This window comes from Echinops telfairi, unplaced genomic scaffold, assembly GCF_000313985.2.
Source record: "Echinops telfairi isolate 266 unplaced genomic scaffold, ASM31398v2 ScPeMD7_7417;HRSCAF=8455, whole genome shotgun sequence".
NCBI classification, from domain to species: Eukaryota; Metazoa; Chordata; class Mammalia; order Afrosoricida; family Tenrecidae; genus Echinops; species Echinops telfairi.
The window spans coordinates 4,401,684-4,423,665 of record NW_022111317.1 but is presented as its reverse complement, the minus strand read 5'-3'; the positions used below and the strand labels follow the sequence as shown (position 1 = coordinate 4,423,665).

Here is a 21,982-nt window from a genome sequence, read left to right as displayed (position 1 = left end):
GGCAGGGGGAGGGGGAGAGGTGGAGAGAGAGGGGTCACCAATCGCAATGAATGTCACATAACCACACACACCCCTCCAGGGGGAAGAACAACAGATAAGAGCTGAAAACACAGGGATCCAGGACAGATAAACACCTCAGGACCAATAATGAGAGTAGCAATGGGGAGGGGGGAAGAGGGAGGTGGAGGGGGGAAGAGGGAGGTGGAGGGGGGGATCCGAGATCCTTTATTGCCACAAGTCTCGATTTCTAACAAAGGAACATTGCCTAAAGTCATAGGTTCCCAAACTTTAGGGAACCTGCCCTACCATGCCCTTTCCAGAGGCAAAATGATAGCTATACGAATTATATATTTAAAAACGACATATATAACATAAATACTTATGTGGACATTTGTCGGTGTGCCCGCGGGTGTTACTCAGCGCCCCCTGGCGGTGGCCAGCTTTGTGCTCTAGCCCACTGTCCAGGATGAAGCACAGGCATCTGCTTTCACAGCCCCGGGGTGTGATGTTTCTCGGGGTGACACCATTGTGGGAAACACCAGCCAAGTCAACGATGAGCTACCCATGATTGAAAAGACCAGTCACTTAGAAAGCACATCTCTGACAGAAGATTCCGAGACTTGAGGATGCTTGGAAGGTATCCAAGGAAAACAGGTCAACCCGGTTAGGCGGACCAGTTCCAGTCCAAAAAACATGGGAATAGAGAAATATGCTGGGGAGCCACACCCTTAAAGACCAAGCACCCAGACTCACAGCCGCCCCGCAGGACAGGGTGGACCTGCTCGCGGCGCACGCGGGGGATTTCCGGACATGAAACCTTTACGGGAGTAGAGAGCCTCTTCGTTCTCCGAGTGAGGGGCCAAAGGACACAGAAATGTGATTGTGAGGGTTTCCCGGTCAGGTGACATCCCTTCACTCCCTAAAGATATCTAATCCCTCTCCCCAGCTTCAAAACCCTCAAGGAGACGGACACCTGCTGATCCCAGCCGATGACCAGGAGGGGAGGCCAGTTTCTCCGAGGCTTGGCCTAATAAGGGCCACACACCGCGGCCCACGTGGCAACGCTGGCTCACCAGGTTCCCAGAAGGGAATCAAGGGTCCCCACGAGCTTTCCAAAATCGGTTTGATTTGCTTTTTCAGAATCTGAGGGGCAGGGACACCCCTCCAGGGGAAGGAGACTCTGTCATTGCAGACCCGCCCCTCTTGTTCTCAGGAGCCGTCTCCGCGCCCCGACTCGGAGCAGCAGCAGAGAGGCCGCTGCCCAGCCCTGTGCCCGCCTCACAATCGTTGTTAAGTGGGAGCCCATGGTTGGCCCTGCCACGCCATCACTACCACATTAAAATGACTACCCAGAGGGGGAAGTGACCAAAGGGACACCCTCCTTGGCCAGCGATCTGCATGCGAACGGTCACCAAACCATACCATGTATATGCAGCCGCTGCAGCCCCCTTGGGGCTGCTAGAAGCGGCGCGCTCACCTCGAGAGGCACATTGGTGGAGAAAAGCCAGCAAGACATGTGGGGAAACAAAATGTAAACAGGGGCCAACTCCAGGTGGATGGCAACGAGCTCTGTTTATCCTTTAACCTGTTCCTGGTTCTCCTGATTTCCTCTAATGAGGATATGCCCCTTTACCCTCCTGAAAACACAGGGCAGTTGGCCATGGGCGTGGCTGGGAGGGCCATGTCAGAGGGAACAGGTTGCGATGGGGGCAGACTTTGGAGCAGGTTCTCTTTACCCAGATGCTAACGCTGCCCACGGTTTCTACAGGGACGGCAGAGGGAAGGAAGGGGTGGTACCTGCCGCTTGATGACCTTGGACTTGTGCTGGCTCACAAATGCCTCCATCTCACTGGGCTCCAGCTGCAGGAACCTGTGCACAAGCAGAACGGGGACCAGTCTCCCGCAGGCCCACCGCTGGCCTCCCACACCCCCACCCCCTCCCCCCACTTTAGGGGCCCTGGACCGCCACGGGGCCCTTACCTGAGCGACTGCACTGACAGAGGCACCTCGGCTTTCTCCCTGCAAGGAGAGGGGCCCCCACCGCAGGATGAGAGAGAAGTGGGGTGCTGAGAATACGGAAGACTGGGACTCGGGAGGAGGGGCAGAAGGCTGGGGTCTCAAGGGGCAGGTGGGCTCTCACCGGATGCCCTCCAGCATCTCCTTCAGTGTTGGGGGGTCAATCCGGTCCTGGGACAACAGGGGAAGAAAGCAGTGCCTGTGAGCGGCAGCCAGGCAGGGGGCAAGGATGCCCACCCGGAGCTCCAGGCCCACAGCGCTGCTCCACTCCCACCCTGCCCTCCACCTGAGCCCCCCTTAGGGCGCACACAAAGCAGCACCTTGTCCTTGCCACCCCCACCCCAGGCCCCCTCTCTGGCTGCTCTGCTCGACTCCTCCCTTTTCTCTGGGACCCTCTGGCTTCTCAGACTTGACCTCCCCCAAGGTGGGTGCAGTGTGCCTGGTGCCAAGGGGTCTTCCAGGCTTAGCTCTCTAAAACACCTAGCTGAACATCCATCCACTCGGGCCCACTGCTGGCCCAGAAGAGCTTGGCCCCTGGCAGCCAGGAGGGGCTCTCTTTGCTCTCTGGTTCCATCCCCACATCGCTGACCTCCTTGGACTGGTTCCAGAGGTCTTGTTCCAGGGGGTTTGCAGGCAATGGCGGCAGGCTAAACTTGAAGTAGGGCCTGAGGTTCTTATAGACGTAGACGCACGGGCCGGAGGCCAGGGCCAGCGCCGGCGTCCGGGGCTCATGCTGCCCCATAAGGAAGGTGACGGCGGCGGCCGGCAGGGCAGGCAGGGGGCTCTCGGTCAGCACCATCGGTCCTTTGAGCACCTTCAGGCGGGGCTGCTGCTCCCGGGGTCCAAGGTCCCCCACCACCAGCTGCAGGTGCAGACAAGGCTCCCCTCGGACTCAGGACCCACTCTCCCACTGCCCACGAGGGCTGCGCCTGCTGCTGGTGTGCACGCATTTGTGCCCCTGCAGTGCAGGCTGGGGGCCTGGGAGAGGCTCCCAGTTATCCAGTTCCAACTTCATGCATCATGCATCAGGCATTGGGCTGGCTGCTGTGAAGCCGTGAACAAGCTGGCTGCCAGACAAGTGCTTACACTGTGTATTAGAGACTGTGCCGGGGGTCCTCCCCACCCCCACCCCCACCCCTCACTGCTCGGAACCCAGGGAGAAGCACACACAAGCTGCTCAGACAATCTGGCGGTGAACGAGCCAAGGTGTCCACACCTCCCCACGACCCATTTCCTGTGTGGTGTCTGCACAATGCCAGACACAACAGGGACCCAGTGTGCCAGTCAAGTTGCTGATGCTTAGAGTCTGGGAACTGGGGGGTTGGAAGCCATCAGGACACTTCCCAGGCAGGGCAGGATGCCTGTGCATGTGATCCTGTCACTGTGCAGTCACTGCCCACAGGGAGGGAGGGCTGGACCACAGAGGATCCAGCTCATGGCTGAGAATCTGGCCGACCCGGACCTGCCACTTCCACAGACGTAAAGCAAAGAACCTGACCTCTCGGAATCTCTTTTCCCATGAATCCAACAGGGGTAAATTACATCTACGGCGGAGAAAGGGCCTCGGAGGGCTGCTCTAGAAATAGATGCTCAATACGAGTTCATTTCCTTCCTCTCAGCCCAGTGGATTTTCAACTTCTCAAAAAAAAAAAAAAACCAACCCCCAAACCTACGCCTGCTTAAAAAAAAAATCTCATTAAATCTAAAACGTAACCTTTTATTATGGAGAAATCCCAACAGTACACAAAAGTGCGGGCACTCATCTAATGAACCCCTTGACTCTCTTCGGAACCAACTCTCTTTCCTCCTGCACCCCATCATTCAGTTTCAGCAACGATCAACTCTCAAACTGCAAACCCTAACTCACTTGCCATCACTCGGGCCCACTCCTGCAGACCTTACAGGGCAGAGGAGAACTGCCCTTGTGGGTTTCCAAGACTGCCTTTTAAAGGGCGTAGAAAGCCTCATCTGTCTCCCGAGGAGCTGCTGGTGTTTTTGAACTGGTGACCTTGCAGTTAGCAGCCCAACAAGTAACCACTATCCCACCCAGGCTTTAAACCAGTCTTAACATGTAGGCCCTTTTGATAAACTGACAGCTCAGTTTGCTGCTTTCTCCTTTCCATCCAGATCCTAACACCCTGCCTTCCACCTGTGTCAGTCCGGCCAAGAAGCACGCCACCCTAAGTACATTCACAGGCTGTGGTTTAAAACCCCCAGCAGTATTGTGTTCTGCTTTATGTCCTGCAGTCTGACATCCGTGTTGTTGTTACTGTTGTTTGGTGTCAAGGAGTGGGGTTCAACTAGGCACAACAGGACCCAACACTGCCCAGCCCTGCACGGTCCTCCCAATAATACTGGAAGCCACACGCATAGCTTTGAAACACTGTCGGACAACAGTAGGTTCTCTGACCAAAGAAAAATAAAACTTAACTGATACCACGGGCTTAAATGGAGAGCAAATGTTTTGAGGATGAGGGCAACGAATGTACAAATGTGCCTGACACAATGGATGGATGTAGATTGTGATAAGAGCTGTCTGAGCCCCCAATACAGTGATTAAAATAAAGAAATAAAACATGATGTGTGTTTCCTCCCTTACACTCACTCACTGACATCAAGCCAATGTGCACTCGCAGTGACCCCCGTGGATTTCCGAGACTGAGGGGTAGAAAGCTGGGCTGCGGGTGGTCTTTAAAGGCCACCATGCAGATCGCACGCAGCCCAGTGCTAACCGTTATGCCACCAGACCACCTGGGCTCTATGAGCTTTTCCTGTGGACAGGCCAACTCCAGATGATGCTGGGCCTCTTTGGGGTCATCCCGGAATCCCACTTCTGGGTACCTTCGGCCACGCCCAGGCCCCTCCAAATCTCTCTCTGATTCCGGGGAGGGATGCTTACCTTGTATTCGCCGTCCCCGTGCAAATCGGCCAGCGCTGGGAAACGGAACGGGGCCATGAGCCGGGCCTCGGTTGGGGGGTGTGGGGCGGGCGGGGGTGGGCGACCCCAGCCGTGAGGCTTCCGTGGGGACCCCGCCTCCCAGCCCCGCAGAGCCGTGGCTTCCTGGTTCGAGACTCACCCAGACAGGAGGAAAAGGTGTGGATGTTGGCCATGGGGTCATAGTGCGCGTCCAGCCACTTGGAATTGGCCTCGCTGCTGCGGGGAGCGGACGAGAGTTGGGGAGCGAGGAACACGGGAAGGGGGGAGCCCAACTTTGAGGGAGCTATCCAGCTCTGAACTGGGGGTGCACACACGCACTCGCTCCTCGGTTCCCCTATCTGCCTTTTCAGGACCGTCAGTGCTGCCCGAAACCCTGGGCATCAGGGCACCCTCCCTACATCTGCGGGTCCGGCCGTCACCTCTCAGCTGGGCCGCAGTCGGAATCCGGAGACGCCGCCGCCATACTCGCCGTCGCCTGGCAACTAGCCCCGCCCCTGCCGGCGCGCGTCGCCCAATCCCGTGCGGGCGCCCCTCGGCGCGGGGCGGGGCTTCCGGGCGGTTCGTCCCGCGTTTCCGGGCTCCTGGCCGGCAGGAGCGCCCCCACCTCCCCCGGCGCCTCCGCTTCCGGAGTGGGCGGCGGGGCCGCAGGCTCCGGCATCGGGAGCCCTGGCCGGCTGGTGACTTCGGGCGGAGGGCTTCGTCCCCGGGCGAGACCTGGGATCGTGCAGTCAAGAAGGGCAAGGCCTCGACGAGATGGGCTGACGTGACCAGGGTGCTACGAGCGGGGACCTGCTGGACCAGAGTGGCCTTCGTCCATCTCCGTGGCTAACCCGCGGGAGGCCGAGGCCCCGCCCCTGCTTTGGACCTCACTCCCCAGGTCCAGGCGCAGAGGAAGGAAGCACAAGGATTCAGGGGTAGTGCAGATGGACTTCTAGAATAATGACTGAAGTCAAGCACTTCCTTGGGGGACGGGGCACTACTGGGATATTTCTCAAATGCAGAACTGCCGAAGGAGGACTGCAAAAATGTCCACGTCTGTGACTCTTAGCATATCAGTTATTTGAACGGATGTCCAAAAAGAAAGCCTGTGGTCAATGGGAAGCTAGAAATTGAAGCTCCTGAGGGTGGCACAGAGGTGACCCAGTTACTGACCACCAGGTTACCACGCAGTTACTAACCCACCAGGGGCCCTCAGAAGAAAGCGCTGGCAATCTGCTTCAGAAAGGACACAGCCCGAAGGTGCTATAGACCCACACTCAGCATGGCCGTCGGCTGGAATTCACTCCAGGGCAGCTGGTTTGGTTTGGGATTTGTCCCTTCCCAGGAGATGAGAAGACTGGAGGGCAGGAAGACCCACACCATTGTAAGGCGGTGTTTGCTTCTAATGTTTATTTTTCTGGTTCTAAAAGTAACACATGAACAGCACTGGATTTGGCAAGGTTTTGAGTCCAGGCTCTGCCAAGTACCACCTGCAGGATCTAGACAAGCCACTTCTCAGAACTTCCATTTCCGTTTCTGGAAACCAGGATAAGGAGCCCCCCCCACCCCGTCTTGCCAACTCCCTAGTTGACGGCAAGGATGAATGCAACCCGGAGAGGAAGCACTTGGAAATGTGGGAGGTGCTGACTCGTGGGAGGGCTCAGTGTCACCACCCTCCTGCCTTGAGCTAGCACCAAGGTCAGAGCTCCTGCCCCTCCCCCCAGCCCCTCCAAATACAAGCCTAAAGCCAAAGCCCCGGTTTGCTGGAGTGGAAGGGCCGCATAAAGCTTCCTCAAGCCTGGCCAGCTGGGACCTCACGGGGCCCCTTCCAGAATCGGGCATCAGCCGTGGCCAGCTGGGTGAGGACCTGCTCCAGCTCGGGCCCATCCTCAGGGAAGCGCTCGGAGAAGGATCGGATGAGGCCAGCAGCCGAGGCCTCATACTCCAGGAGCTGCACTTCTGAGCCTGTGGAGGAGACAGAGAGAGGAGGGCAGCAGAGAGCCGGCTGAGTTGGAAACGTGGAATCAAGGCACTCATAGGGCAGCGAGCTGGCTGTTACTGAGCTGGGGCTGGTGCCAGAAACGAGGCCCAGTGTTGAATGCAAGGCTCACGATCTCGTTGACTCCTCCTCACTGTCTCAACAAACACTTCGCATTTATAAGAGCAGTAAAAAAAAAAAATCTGTGTGGCTATTCTGCGCATTAACGACTTCGGCCTGGTAATAGCAACACTGAGGAGGAAGTAACGCTCGTGGACATGGTTAAGGCTGTGCACGTCAACTTGCTGCTCTGTGGTGTGGCCATTCTGTCACGATGAAACCTGGCATTCGTGCAAAGATGTAATTATCCTCCATTCTGTGGTCGGATGCAAGCCTCCACTCACAAGGCTGATTTTCGCCTAACAACCTGGCCATTGGAACCTAAGCACGTTAATATGTGAGCAGGGCCTTTAAAAGGAGCATGATAAATTGCTCCTTTCATGTTTGTTTATGTAACAAAGATTTATCGTGTAATGCCACATACCAGATGCCAGGCTAGGTGACTTCAACACAGTCCAGCTGTGGCTTCATCTGCTTACTGTGGGACGTTGGGCAAGGGTCTCAAGCGAAGCCCCAATTTCCTCATCTCTACGGTGGGGGTAAAGATAGTGCCTCACCTCTAAGGCCCTCTGGTGAGACCTGAGCGTCACAGTGCAGAGTGTGTGTTCACGGACGCTGGCCACCACCAGCGTCATTACGAGGGCCCTTCAGAAAGTGTGTGGGAAAATGCTGGTATCTGTCCATCTCATTTTCCCTTTTTGTGACATAGAATGAAGTGCTGATGGGCAATCTTTGCCTCTAACACACACTTCCGCTGCCCTCCCCACCCACAGCACCTGACCACGCCCAGGAGGCCTCACGCACTGTTGCTACAAGCAGAGGTTCCAGGTTCAGGAGGTCAAAGTTCAAACCCTGGCTCTGCCACCCACTGGGTGAGCGCTCAGGTGCTATCCAGCCCCTTTGTGCCTCAGTTTCCTGTTGGAACATGGGGAAGGGCCCCTCGTTTCTCACTGGGTTGCTAGGAGTTAATCCGTGGCAAGTTTTGAATCCATGGAAGTCCTCTAAAGTTAGTTCTCACCACCACCATCACCATCAGCACAACCACCCCAGGAAATCCTCAGGCCTAGTTTTAACTACCACTTCTTCCCTGAGCCCCTAAAAGGCCCAAGCAGCCTTCCCCTCTCTAAGTGTCGGCTTCTCTGGGTCATTCCTAAAAGCCCTCCCCACCACTTGTCTTATTATTCAGCCTCCTGTCCTGTCATTCCCGACGGACTGTAATTTGAGGCAGGGCCTGGGTCCATTTGCCTGTCCTTCCCCACTGGTTTGCAGCAGCCTGAACGCGCTATAACGACAGTTGTTCCTGCCAAACCAGCATCATTCATTCACTTATGCACTTGACACTGAGCAGCTCCTGTATGCCAGGCCCCGGACTCGGTGGTGGGGACTCACTGTTCCTGTGCTCCCAGAGACACCTACAAGAGGCGCTGGGTCCCCCAGGGGCTCTTTATGCAAAACCTGCACCGGCAACATCGACAGGGTCAGGGCTTCCTGATAAACGGAACCATTGCTGAGATGGGAGAGGGACCAAGGGATGGCACGTCTCCATCCGGGACGTTCTCCTGGGCTCCACTCGGCCTGCTGGTCCTAACTCGCTGGCTGCCCTGACCTCGCTCAGAGGCATCTGGTCTGGCTGTTCCCCTAGCCCCGGTCTGCCGGCCCTCCTTCCTGACACCTCCTGTGGTCACACTAGCAGCACGGCTGTGGTGTGCAGTGGTGGTATGTGGGGGGATGTCAGATCCTTGCTGTCAGACTGCTGTGTCATCCCACCACAGGGGTGGGCCAATGGACAGGCTCCTGTGGGCGGAGTTCGCATCCTACTGATAATGGTCTCTATCAGTTGGGCCAGGGACAGGCCAAACCGGCTGTCCCTCCTCTTCCTGTAGCGTGTATGTCCCTAGATCACCCCCTCCCATCACTGTAATACCTGTAGCACAACCCTTTCCTGTGACGTATGTCTTCACCTGTAATGTGGGGGCTTGCACGTCCTCAACGTCCCCAGAGAGTATAAAAGCTTGGGGAGCATTAAAGTTCGCTCCCACTCCCTCCACGTGGACCACCAAGCGGGGCTGAGGTGAGCATGCTACCATGAAATGTGTCTGACTCCATTTATTTCTATATATCTCTTTTATCTCTCATGCTCTCTATAACTTTACTATATTATTTACTTATTATCGCTGTACAATTGCGCCTACCGAACCCGTGGTGATTGTGCTAGGAGCTGGCTTCTTCTGGCAGTGGTAGGGTAGTTGGCAAGGTTTGGGCCGAGGTCTGTCATGGGGAGGACCAACCACTGCAGGGATGGACTGAGGGAGGAAAGGGCCACCCCACACAGCCTCAGGGACCCCAGGCAGGCTCTAGAACGCCTTGGTGCTCCCGCCAGGCCCCACATGTCACCTGCATCACAGGAAGCTCCAGTATGTTACCTTCAAGGCGGGTGTTGGGCTGAACGATGAGTTTCCGAGATTCTTTGCGCAGCAGAACCGTGTCCCTGAGGGTGAGGAAGCACTCGGGGGGCGTGTCTGTGACGGCTGCGTACCCCTCGTACAGGGCCCGCCCCCCGGCCACGTCCCCTGTGGACTTCAGCACCTGTGGGAAGGCAGGAAGGAAGAATGACGAGGATGGGTGCCCTTCCCTGCCCAGACCCACAGCTGTGTGTTTCCGGCCCTCTCAGCTGTGCCACCCCAGACAAGAGACTAGACCACTCTGAGGTGATAGCCCTCAGTGGGACTAGTGTCCTCTCTCAGTGTCACTGTCCTGGGTGAGTGAGAAATGCAGACGAACTGAAGGGCACAGGAAGCGTCAGAGGAAGGCGGGAGGAACAGACAAAGGTCACGGTACGAACAGGGCAGGCCCATTCTTTTTGACGCGTCATATACAAAATTGTCCTCAAGTCAACTCAGGCTCAAGGTGACCGGAGACCCTGGAGAATGGGCTGGACTGTCATCTAGGGCAGCAGGCTGCCACATCTTCCTCCCGCGGCACGGCTGGTGGTTTGGGTTTTGAACTGCTAGCCTTGCCGATCACATGAAATCACTGCTCAACATCCCATCACCGAACGCCTTCTTTTACTGAGACACGACTGAATGCAGGCTGCCCGTGCCGCAGTGCGCAGGCCTGTCTGCCCTCTGAGGCCGAGATCTGGCTTCCTGGGAGAGCTGCTGGGCCTGCAGGTCAGGTGAACGGTCGGCTTTAAGCCACGAGGCCGACAGTTTTCTGGAGGGAAGCTCCCAGAGGTGCTCACTGCTCAGGGCACACAGTCGATGTGGGTGTGGGCTACAAAAAGGCTGTTCCCCAGCTCGTCTCCCCCAAATATAGATGTCAGACCTAGGACACTGCTTGCAGCTAATGGTAAATGACTGTCAAGTCATCTCCCTGAAGACACCAGCCTTCCAGAGCAAGCAGACACGGTTGTTTCTCCCACAATGGGCAGGGCTCACTCCCGGCTGTTAGGGTCAGTGGACTGCTTCCCCTGAAAGCTTAGGGTAAATAAAGTCTCCAGCTCTAGGGCAACCAAGGTTAGGCCGCCATCATGAATCTAGGACCTGCCCAACTTGTCACGCCCTCAACTTGTCACATGTGTACCCCAACCCTCCCCTTCCTATTGCATGTATACCCCTAGATCGTCCCCCTCTCATTACTGTATAACCTATAGCACAACCCCTTTCTGTGACGTATGTCTTTACCTGTAATTAGGGGGCTTGCATGCCCCCCAAAGGTCTATAAGCCTTGGTTAGCAATAAAGAAACTCTCTCCTGCCCTGTACCCCCAAGAGGAGCTGAGGTAAGCATACTACCATGAAATGTGTCTGACTCCATTATGCCAATCTCTCTTCGATCTCTCATATTCTCTATGATTTTACTATAATCTTTACTTATTATCGCTGTACAATTGCGCCTACCGGACCTGTGATGATTGTTAGGGGCAGGCTCCCCTGACAGTCGAGGTGGGCAGTTTTCGAGGGTCGGCAAGCTGGGTGGGTAGATGTAGTTTCTCACCTGGTTGAAGTGACAATTCCCTGAACACTGATGAGCCCGGGCATCTTCCCACGAGTGGGCAGGCTATTGGTTTTTCTCGTCTGTTGGTGATTTTGCATTATATCTTGGTGGGCCTATCGCCTCCTGCTCCTGTTTGTCTAAGGGCTCCAGCTGGGTAGGCAGGATGCCAGGCTGTACTGACCACTGTCTTCGCTTCCCATCGCCCAACTTCGCTCCAGGCCGCCTCGGCCCTCAGCCCTCAGCCCTCAGCCCCACGCGCTCACTGCCTGCTCAGGGACTTGGTGTGGCGGCGCCTCTGGTGCCACAGCTCCTTCTCCCTCAAACGTCACCTCCCCCAAGGGTTCCCTGGTCACGCTGAGGGCCTGCTCCTCTCCTCACCCAGCACACCTGCTGACACATCACCGGTTCTGTCGTCCTGACAGTTCTCGTCATCCTTGGACAAGATCCTGCCTACTTATTCTACCTTCCCTCACAGCTCCATGAGCTCCTCGGTGACCGGCCCACGGCGATCCTCATATGCAGGCTGAGTGAGTGACTGTGTACAGGTTCAATCAATCATAGTACACAGTCTGAGGGAATGGTAGTATATAGACAGAAGGAACGGTTGTATACAGACTAAGTGAATGGGTGTATATAGATGGAATGAGTGATTGTATATAGACTGAGTGAATGACTGTGTACAGACTGAGTGAACGATTATATAGCTGGAGTACATGACTGTACAGAGCCTGAATGAGTGCTTGTATGGAGACGGAATAAATGGTTCTAACAGACTGAGTGATCGGATACAGACTGAACGAAAGGTTTGCAAATAGCGACGTGAGTGAATGGCTATTTTTAAACAGCAGGAGTAATAAGCGAGGTAAGCAGCACGGGCTGACTTGTGCTTACTTGCTAATCTGCAAGGAACATTTTCACATGATGTGAAACTCTTCACTACAGATGAATAAGTAAGCCCAAGTCAACTGGTGCTTACCTTGCTGACTGGGTACATAGTCCCCGCTAGGGACCCTGAACCGGAAGAGGCTTTGCTTGTTTCTGTAGGAAGGGCTGAACGGTTAAGAGAGAGAGGCAACTGCAGCCAAACTTAGAAGCGGGATCTCTGAGGTGGCAGAAACATGAAATTATTAATTGCAGTGAGGAGGTAAGCACAAGTCTGCTGGTGCTTACCTGGCTTACTGAGTAATCTGATCCTAGCAGTCTGAATGAGCCGAAGAGGTGCCTCTGGGGGGCGGGGGGCTCACAGGGAGCAGACGAGGTGGGGGGATATTGGGTGGTGGCCTCCAGAGAGGGGCATCACTTACCTGTAGTCTCCGCAGGAAGCACTGCAGGGCGGGCTTGCCCACAGAACGGATCTTACCGCGGTCTAGGGAGACCCGGGCATCTGGCCGCCCGTCGGAGCCCGTGGTGTGAGTGATGGTGACGAGCCCCTCGCCAGCCTCCAGCAAGACCCTCAGGATGACAAACCGGGCCTGCATGTGGGCCTGTGGGGACAGGCAGAGAGGACACTGAACCCCAGGCACCTGGTTCAAGGTCCAGGGGATCACATGGGCTGTTCCCACTCCGGAGCCCAGATGCCATAGCGGATTACACACTAGGCTGCTAACTTCAAGGTTGGCAGTTCAAAACCGCCAGCCGCGCCACCAGAGAAAGATGAGGCTCTCTACTTCTGTGAAGGGTTACAGACTTGGAAACCCAGAGGAGCAGTTCTGCTCTGTCCCTCGGAGTGAAATCGCTCTGATCGCTGTCGACTCTGGCTCAGGGAGACCCCCTGTGGCTCAGAAGAGAACTGCGCCCTGTTGGGTCTCCAGGGGCTGCTGTTTGGGGATTTTTCCACCAGAAGTAGATCCCCAGGTCTGCCATCCGAGGTTCTTCTCGGTGGACTCCGACCTTGGCCTTTCAGTTTGCACTCAGGCCAAGTGAACGGCTGTTCTGAATCAAAACCAGACCCGTGGCCATCGAGGCGGTCCCGACGGCGGGAAACCCCACACTGGGTTTGAGACTCTGAGTCTCTGTGGGGGAGGCACCTTTGTCTCGAGTCGTGGCCGGTGGGTGCGAACAGCTGACCTTGCCCCTAGCAGCCCCGTGCTTACTCCACCACGACACCAGTGATGCCTGACACCAAACGCACTGCCGCTGGGAGCGCGTCCAACTCACAGCAAGTCGACGTCCGGTCTCCAAGACGGCCCATCTTTATGGGAGCAGGCAGCCTCCTCTCTCCCCGAGGAGTGGCTGGTGGGTACAACCGCCAACCATGTGCTTAGCAGCCCTGAAGCTTATCCCCAGGCCACTGTTCACGGAGGTACAGTCCCCTCGAGGCTGCTGCTGGGAGGGAGTGTCAGCCTCACTCGCGGGGCACCTCCGGGGCTACACTCACTCTCCAACCACATCGAATGGCCGTCCCACCCCCGGCTTGTGGGATCCTGGCCTTGGCACCCCCTGCAGACTCCCATGAACTCCCGCGAACCCAGTCCCTACCTGCCTCCAGTTGGAGGCCTCCGGGGTGTAGAACTCCAGGGCTAGCAGCCCCGCCCGGACCATGTTCAGCCAGTTGACATAGATCACATTCTCGGCGTCAGCCCCCTCGAAGCCAAAGATCCTGTGTTGGAGGTGGCAGGGAGATCAGAGGCCGCCCTCCGCCGCCACCCCCACGGCTGCCGGGGGCACCCCTCCGCCCAGCCGGCCCAGCCCGCACATACTCCAGCACGAGGGGGTTGAGGCAGAGGTAGAGGCCCACGCTCTCAGCGCGGCACTCCTCGTAGCTGGAGGCGATGGTGCTGAACTTGCTGTCCCACGTCTCCCCGCTCCGGTACCAGCTCTGGATCTGCGCCGGGAGGCCCAGGAAGCAGCTTTAGGGGCAGCTGCCTCCCTCCTGCCCGCCCCCTCAGCCTCCACAGCCCCCAGCTCACCTGCTCCCCCGTCTCCGGGTTGATGAGGGTCTCCCGGTCGAAGTTGAACGCTCCTTTCTCATCCTGCAGAACACACACACACACGTGGGGTGGGCGAGGGACAGAGCAGGGTCTGTGACCCGGGGTCCAGGGCGGCCGAGGGAACCGAGACACAGCTCAAACAGGAGAGGGAGGAGCGAGCAGGTGCACCGACCCTGCAATGCCTCCAGCCTCCAATCCTCAAAGTCCCAAGACGCCTGCCGGCTCTTTGGAGCCCCCAGTGGCAGCGGTGGGACAACCAGAGCCACCACCCACCCGGCACAGACTGGGGAGGGCCTGGCCCCGAGGGAGGCTCAGACCCCAGGTGGTGGGTAGGATGCCATAGTGGGTGTGCCTCATTACCCCTCTTCACAGCCAAGAGCTGCACGCTGGAGGCAGAGCACATGTGCTGAGCACGCTGCCTGCTCACCACACCCACGTGCCAGGCAGGAGCCCCACCCCGCCATAGCCCAGCTGGCGGGGTGGCGCTCCCATCTCCCAGATGAGCAAAACGGAGGCTCCATGAGGGAGCCGACCGATCCGAGGCCACACGGAGGCCATGTTTGCCCCTCCACTTCCCCCGGACTTCAGGGCCTGGACAACAGCAGGCTGTTCTCCCTGCCACCACCTCGGAAGACCCTCTGGTCCCCCAGGGCCCTGCTCCAGCCCCACTCTCACAGGAGGTCCTGGCTCTGTGCCTGCCCCGTCTCATCTCATGGGGGCAGCACTGGGTCCGGCCTCCCTGACACCCTCTGCCCAGCCACCTGAGCAGAACCGAGGGGGCTCCCGCCACTCTGGCAGGAAGAGGACAGGGGAGGACAGATAGAACCACAGCCTCTGGTTGGAGGTTTCTGGGCAGGGAAGCGTGCGTGTGATGGAGACCCTGAGGGTCCTCGGACGTCCTCCATCCCCTGCTTCCCCACAGGGCCCGGGCGGGGAAGGTGGGCCTGGATGCTCACCTGCACAAAGAGCTTGCCGCTGCCGTGACCCAGCAGTTCGTGCAGACCCACCTGCACGTCGAAGGAGGGCCCCTTCCAGCGCACGTACAGATCCTGCCAAGGAGCAGAGAGGCAGCTGCCGGCTGGGGCCACGGCCATGGCCACGACCAGGCACACACACTTCCTTGATGGAGGTCAGGCCCATCGTGGGGGCCACCTGGGGAAACTGAGGCTTGGGGCCTGTGCACCCACCTTGTCGTCCTCGCCCAGGAACGTGAGCTTCTCCCGCTGCGTGGCGTAGGCCACGGCCAGCACGTTGCCCAGCGACAGGTTCTTAAAGCCCTCCGTCTGCCGCAGGTCGTCGTCTGAGGTGGGGAAGGGGGACAAGGGCAGGGGTCACGCGGCAGCGGCGAGCAGCGGGGGCGTGGGAGGGGGAGGGCCCCCACAAACGCTCACAGTTGGGGATGTTGATGCCGGCGGGGATGCCGGAGCCGGCGAAGGTGAGCACGTCCAGGGAGGTGAAGTCGGGGGTGAGGAACTTGTCCTTCTCGAAGGCAGGGGGCCATGGCAGCTCCTTCAGCAGCTGCTCCGCGCTGGCCACCAGACGCTCGAACTTGGCGCTCATGGCCTTGTTCACCATGGCCACGAAGCCTGCGGGGGAGCCGGCCACGGTCAGTCACAGCAGGATCCCCTTGCAGCAGCTCCGGGCATGTGCCCCGGCCCGTGCTCGGGCAGGCAGGCACGGGCCCTTCTCGTGTCTCCTGACCACTGCAGGAGAAAGACTGCCCAGAGGTCCAGCTCATGGGCTCCGGGCCGAGCAGCCAGGAGGTGGCCAGCTGGGCTAGGGACACAGAGGAGTGACTCGGAGTGTAGCCAGCCACCACTAGGCCTCTGTCGGGTGGGGATGAAAGTCCCCATTGGCCGAGGATGTCGAAGTGAGCTACCAGAGGTCAATGTCACACAATGGAGCCTGGTCCCCAGTCGGTGTTGTTATTATTTTGTGGGGGTGGGGGGAACGTGAGGGACTCAGATCTGACCCCCTCTCACTCCCAGAGGTTACCTTCGAACTCTCCTCGGGAGCCAAAGGGGTCGCGGTAGCTCTCGATGAACCCGATGTAACTGGGGGAGAGAAAGCAGAGGTGGAGGGATGGGCAGGTGGGGCGAGGGGCGGGGGGCAGGGGGACGCCGCCTCACCTCTCCACTATGGGGCCTTTGTCCTGGATCCAGAAGTGGGAACCCCTCTTGTGGGCCTCTATGGAGCCCTGGGTGAAGCTGTCCACATACTGGGCCAGCATCTGCTCCTGGTGGCTGTTGGCGGCATATGCCTGGGGGAGCAAGGCTCCGTCGTACTCCCCTTTGATTTGCCGTGGGGTCCCGAGCCCGCGCCCCTGAACTCGGCCTACCTTGGCTTTCTCCAGGTGCTCTACCACCTTGTGGAGGAGGGGCGAGTAGTCCCCCCGGGTCACCTGGAAGCAGCTACCCTGGAATTCATAGCTCTTCAACTTGGAAGTCACATCCGAGTCCAGAGCAGGGTCTGTAAGGAAGGGGGTTCATGCAGGGAAAGGACACTGTGAGACACTCAGGAGGCTTCTCACATGGCAGGAACTCTTTCACGCTAAGCTCTTCAATGGCTCCCTATTGCCCACGGAAATCAGTATAGTACATATAAAGTCTAGAAACATATCCATAAAACGATTTTCCTAGAGCAGGGATGGGAGCGTCTGGCCCCCTGCGCCCTGGTGCTCTGGGAAGATTAAGGAGAGAATAACCTCTGAACCTGCCTGGGTCTGGGCTCACCTGTGCCAAGCACGGAGGCCAGGCGCACCTCATAGCGGGGTTTCCCATCCTGGCCCAGCTCTTTGAAGAGCCGAGTGTTGTAGGCACTGAGGTTCTGGAAAAGACCAGGGCAGGGGTTGGGGAGAGAGTGAGAGTGAGAGAGAAAGAGAGAACAAAGAATCAAAGCAGGCTGGGACAGGTGAGCGCCGTCCTGAGCCTGGGGCTCTCCTGGCCACAAATATGGCATGGGGTGAGGCGGGGTTGGGACAGTTCCGCACACCCACGTCCCCTCACCCCCCTAGAGAGAGGGTGCTCAAAGTCTCTTCCACTCCAAGGGCTAAGGGGCCCCAGCTCTGAGCTGGGAAACAAGAGTGGACATTAGCAAGGGGGCTGGGTGGGTAGCCCCATCCAACCACGGCCCTGAGCCCCCAACCCCCGAACCTGAGAATCCAGGAAGTCTTGGGCCAGCTTGGCATCGTCCAAGGTGCAGTCTCCAGAGAAATACGTGGTGACGCCCTGTTGGGGAAGGGAGGGGAGAAGGCAGGGCACCTGGCTAATCCCTCCTCGGGGCGCCCTCTCCTGCCAGTGACCTCTGACCTGCTACCGCCCTCCCCCCTTTTCTCTCAATTCTCATCTCTTTCCCAGGAGAAAAAAAGAATTCCAAATTCACTGCCGCGGAGTCAATACACTGACTCAGAGTGACTGCCAGGCAGAGCAGAGACCGCCCCTGCGAGTGTCCGAGGACAGCTTTGACCGCAGAAAGCCCGTGTTTCTCCCACAGAGCCCTGGGTGGTTTCCCACTGCTGACCTTGCAGATCGCAGCCTAATTCGTAACCACGACACTACCCGGGGGCCCCAAGGGGAAAGCACTGTAAAACAACGAACACAGAAGCAAAGGGGGGAAGAGGAACCCACTTGTTCTCTTCCGAGGGCAGACGTGGACACCCGCTCAGACCCGAGCTCAGAGCTCATCCCCTGTATCTTGATCCCACCTCTCAATGCCGGCCCGCAGCTTCTAACAGGCTGCACCCTGCAGTCCCCGGTCACCCACCCCTGTGCCCCACAGAGCCCGGAAGCCTGAGACTGCTCCCTCGTCACCACCCTTCCTGGCTCCTTCTCCCTGCCTGGCTCCTGCTCACAGCACCTGGGATGTCACACCAGAACAGCCCTGCCTCAGAGGGTGCCCCCCAGTCCCCCTTCCCACCTTCCCCTGCCCGTCTCTCCACCCCCAATCAGGACACCCTCCATGTGGGCGGGGCCTCACCTCCTTCCCCAGCCCCAGGTGCCGGAGCTGAGGCTCCAGAGAGAACATGCGTTCCCCGCAGGTCTGCCAGAGGCCCCCAACTTCTTCGGGGTGCTGCTGAGCAGCTACGCTGCCCAGGATCAAGCGTTCCAGCTTCTCCTGTGGGGAAAGGGAGGCCATCAGGCTGGCCGGAGCTGGAAACCTGCCCTCCAAAGCCTCCCTCGGGGGAGAAGTGGAACTCCTCCCGAAGGGTTTCAAGCCTGAGCCTGTTCAGACACAGACAGCCAGGCTTTTCCTCTGCTGCACCTCTGGGTGGGTCTGCACCGCCAACTTTCAGGGCACAGTGGGCCTGCTGAGCCACCACCCGGGGACCTAGCAGCCCAGACACGGGCGTGAGGAAATGCCACACGCGGGGCCCCTGCGCCGTCAGAAGCTGATGCCATCGGAGCCCAAGTCCCCTGTCCTGGCCCTGGTCACAACCAACCGGCTCCTAGTTTGCAAGCGGCTGAGTCCGCAAAGGAGCTCTGGTGGTGGAGTGGGTCAGGTGGGGTGCTGCAAACCGCGAGGTCAGCGGTTCACACCCAGCAGCCGCTTCTCAGGAGAAAGAAGAGGCAGTCTGCTTCCACACAGACTCACGGCTTCAGAAACCCTACAGAGCAGCTCTACTGTGCCGTGCAGCAGGGTCGCTGGGAGTCCGCACCCGCCCTGGGGCAGGGAGCTTTCTGTCTGTCCACAGACAAGCCTCATGCTGTCTTTCCCGAGAGGAGGCTGCGTGCTCAGCGAGGCTGGGCGGCCAGGAGGGCCGGGCCTCCTCTTCCAGCTGCGCCCCAACTCCGCCAGCCCAGTGCTCCCACCTCCCCCATCTCTCCAGCAGCTCACCTTGGACAGGTTGGGGACAAACTTCGTGTCGCCAAAGGATTTGTAGTTGCCCATGTTGGAGTAGACGCCCGCCGCGTAGACCAGGAACGCCTGGGGGAGGGGGGGAACATCAGAGACCCCCGAGACTCAGCCTTGCAGGTCTAGGGAGGATTCCTCCCACGATGTGAACACCCGGATGAACTGGTCTGGGTGAGGCTGGGCAATCGGGGTGCAGGACAGAAGGCTCCAACTGGCCCCAACAGACCCCATTGTCCAGCCAAACTGGTCCTCTCGGGAATTCCCAAACACACCCAACCGCTTAGCCCCTCCTGCCTCTTCCACCCACAGCTCCCGTGCCCATTCCAGTGAGGCTCTAAGGCCCAGAAACCCCACCTGTGGCCACTCCCACCCTGTCAAGGAGATTTATAAGAAAGGAACCCCGTGGAAGTTCTCCAAGATAGAGTGTTCTGTGGTAAAAGCAAGGAGGCACTGACCAGTCTGGGGGGTATGACCCCACTGACGACCACCAGAAACCAAGGAACTGATCCAGGCAGGTATGTGGCCTGAGCCACCTACACTCCAAATCTATTCCCTCTCCCTCTGGGCCCAAGGCCTCCCTCTCCCTCTCTGGAGCACTAACTCACCCAGTTCCACTGCCAGAACCTCCCCTGCCCGAGCTCCCTGACGATTTTGAGGAAGGAGTGACCTTCAAGCTGGCCAGTATCAGTCCTACTCAGGAGACTTCCAACGTTATTTAAATCGCCACTGGTTGATGCAAAAAAACGTGAACCAAAGTCCTACCATTGAGTTCTGGCTGGTACTGACTGACCTTAGTGGGCAGAGTAGAACTGTCCCAGTGGGTTTCCAAGACTAACTTTTTTACAGGAGTAGAAAGCCTCCTCTTTCTCCCTCAGAGAGGCTGGTGGTTTCAAACTGCTGACCTTGCGGTTAGCTGCCCAATGCATCACCCACTACACCACCAGGGCTCCGTGGCTGACACCAGGCACCATCAGGTCTGCAGCCCCTGGGGCTCGAGGATTGGAGCGAGGCAAGAAAGCAAAGCTGAGACGAGGGCTGCTTCCCACAGTCCCACTGAGCCCCTGGATCCAGCCGTGCCTGAAGCCTCCTCTACAGCTGGCTGTTCAACTATTAGAGTCAGTAATTTTCTTTCGAGCTGGGGGGCGTTACTTGCAAAAGGAAGAATGCCACTGAAAACAGGGAACCTTGGATCGAATGGTGTCCCGGCCACAACACATCTGTCCCCTCGGTAAGCACAAGAAGCTCCGTGGCTTGGCAGTTATGTGAACGAGGCAGGATGCCGTGGCCAGGATTAGGTTGTTGCTTGAATCAGTCTCTTTTTACGCATAAAAGAGATTAAATAAGTGAGCAGAGATCAAGGGAACTCCCTAGCTACCACGGAGAAAGAAGAGCTGGTAGCAGGGCACGTCCTTTGGACCCAGAGCCCCTGTGCTGGGAACCATCAGGACACACACACACACAGAAAGCCTTCCCCTGGAGCAGGGTAGGCAACCTTTTTCTGCCAAGGGCCAGCTGGATATTTGTAACACTCGAGGTGCCATACAAAATCATCCATGTCAAAACTAGCCGGTTCTATCTGGTCAAACGATTCATTAATTCACCCCGAATGTGATGGCGGAGGGAGCCCCAGTGGTGGGTTGCTAACCACCAGGTCAGCAGTTTGAAACCACCAACCACACCTCGGGAGAAAGAGGAAGCTTTCTCCTCCCATAAAGACTGACAGTCCTACAGACCCACAGGGGCAGTGCCACCCGGTTCTGCCGGGCAGCCGGGAGTCAGAGTCAACTCAATGGCAGTAAGCTTGTAAATGGGATGGCTGGAACGGCTTCACTCTGGGGAGGCATGTGTGGTTGGCGGGGATGGAGGACTTCACAGGGGACGACGGCATGGTTGCGGGGCTGGGCTGCTAGGCACAAGATCAGCAGTTCGATACCAGCAGCAGCTCCAAGGGAGACTGACGAGGCTTTCCACACACACACACACACACACACACACACACACACACACACACACACACACACACACACACACACACACACACACACACACGGCTCACTGTCAGGGAAACGGGACCATCCCGGAAGGAAACATGAGGCCACCGTGAGGCACGCTTCTGGGGCCGCTCGGCCAGAAGGAAAGCACCGGATAGACTTAGGAGCACCTCACGGAAGGTCTCCAAGACCCAGCAGATGTGGAGAGCATGATCTCATTACAGGAAGCGGGAACGAGGAAGTGACAGGGGAGGGCAGGTACCCAGACAGGTGTGCCGCACACAGGCAGGGTGAGCCTCAGCGGTTCCTCTGAGGAGGACCCAGAGAGCTGAGCTTTGCGAACAGGGAGCAGGTAGAAAGAGCATTCTGCCCATCGACACACGACGTGCAAGAGGAAGAACTAGCCTTGGACTCGGACTTCCTATTCCTACTCGGAACCCAATCCTCTCCCTGCCCGGGCTCTGCAGGGCCAGAGCGGCTCCCTTGGTCCACTCAGCAGCCACCTTCCCTTGTGGGGTTCAGCCCCATGCCCAGGGTGGGCCACCAGCACCCCGAGAGGCACAGACAACCCTGGGGAACAGCTGGCGGGTGACAAGATTGAGGGTCCCTAGGGACGGCTCCTCCCTGTCATTTCCATTGATTCTTCCGGTAGGAGAGAGGGAGAGGGAATGGTGCTCCTGGCGGGAGCCTCGCCCTCAGACCTGATACTCCTCCTCAGTGAGGCCTTCGGCCAGGGCGTGCTGGCGCAGCTGGTCCGGGTCCTGGGCCCGGAAGAGGCGGCTGAGCAGGGCGTAGATGTAGGGGGCCTCTGGGGAGGTCTGCAGCAGCACAGCCAGGCCGCCGTACCAGGCGGCCCGAGACAGGTAGTGGGCATAGATGCGTTCCGTGGGCGAGAGCAGGTGGAAGGCCTCTCGGCAGTCCAAGGCCGACACACCGATGTCATTGGGCAAGATGTACTGGGTGTCCGCCATGGGCCCTGTGGAGAACCATCACCGCTGTCACCGCAGGCACCAAGGCACCCCTGGCACCACCACCCCCAGCCCCAAGCCGGGGGAGAAGGGAAGGCAATTGACCCCCGAGACGGTCAAACTGTGTGTCCACTAGTGTTACAGACAGGGAAACTGAGGCACAGAGAGCTAGGAGCCAGGCCTCCCCTTACAGAGGGAGGGGTGTCCCTGCCCAGG

At 58.2% G+C, this 21,982-nt stretch overlaps 2 protein-coding genes across 5 annotated transcripts in view; both read right to left on the bottom strand.

Annotated features, from left to right (window-relative positions):
* BBS1 (Bardet-Biedl syndrome 1) overlaps positions 1-5,417 on the bottom strand; it is a 14,844-nt gene extending 9,427 nt beyond the window's left edge. The window contains exons 1-7 of one of the 4 annotated variants that reach the window (XM_004713702.2): positions 5,374-5,417; positions 5,094-5,170; positions 4,916-4,950; positions 2,606-2,878; positions 2,141-2,187; positions 1,981-2,019; positions 1,798-1,870 (exon numbers count right to left, since the gene is read on the bottom strand). In XM_004713702.2, the coding sequence (XP_004713759.2) occupies positions 1,798-1,870; positions 1,981-2,019; positions 2,141-2,187; positions 2,606-2,878; positions 4,916-4,950; positions 5,094-5,170; positions 5,374-5,417 (588 nt within the window). The remainder of the gene's footprint in view (positions 1-1,797; positions 1,871-1,980; positions 2,020-2,140; positions 2,188-2,605; positions 2,879-4,915; positions 4,951-5,093; positions 5,171-5,373) is intronic. The other 3 variants (XM_045297268.1, XM_045297269.1, XM_045297270.1) reach the window with 3 other exon arrangements.
* Positions 5,418-6,318: 901 nt separating this feature from the next.
* Positions 6,319-21,771, bottom strand: DPP3 (dipeptidyl peptidase 3). Its single transcript, XM_004713551.2, has 17 exons — positions 21,500-21,771; positions 18,790-18,879; positions 17,932-18,069; positions 17,109-17,183; positions 16,689-16,782; positions 16,295-16,425; positions 16,086-16,216; positions 15,952-16,010; positions 15,348-15,542; positions 15,144-15,256; positions 14,913-15,005; positions 13,936-13,998; positions 13,726-13,850; positions 13,505-13,625; positions 12,331-12,510; positions 9,455-9,617; positions 6,319-6,898 (listed from the first exon to the last, which is right to left on the bottom strand). The coding sequence occupies exons 1-17, from the start codon at positions 21,767-21,769 to the stop codon at positions 6,726-6,728; spliced, it is 2,214 nt and encodes a 737-aa protein (XP_004713608.1). The 5' UTR covers positions 21,770-21,771; the 3' UTR covers positions 6,319-6,725.
* Positions 21,772-21,982: the final 211 nt, after the last annotated feature.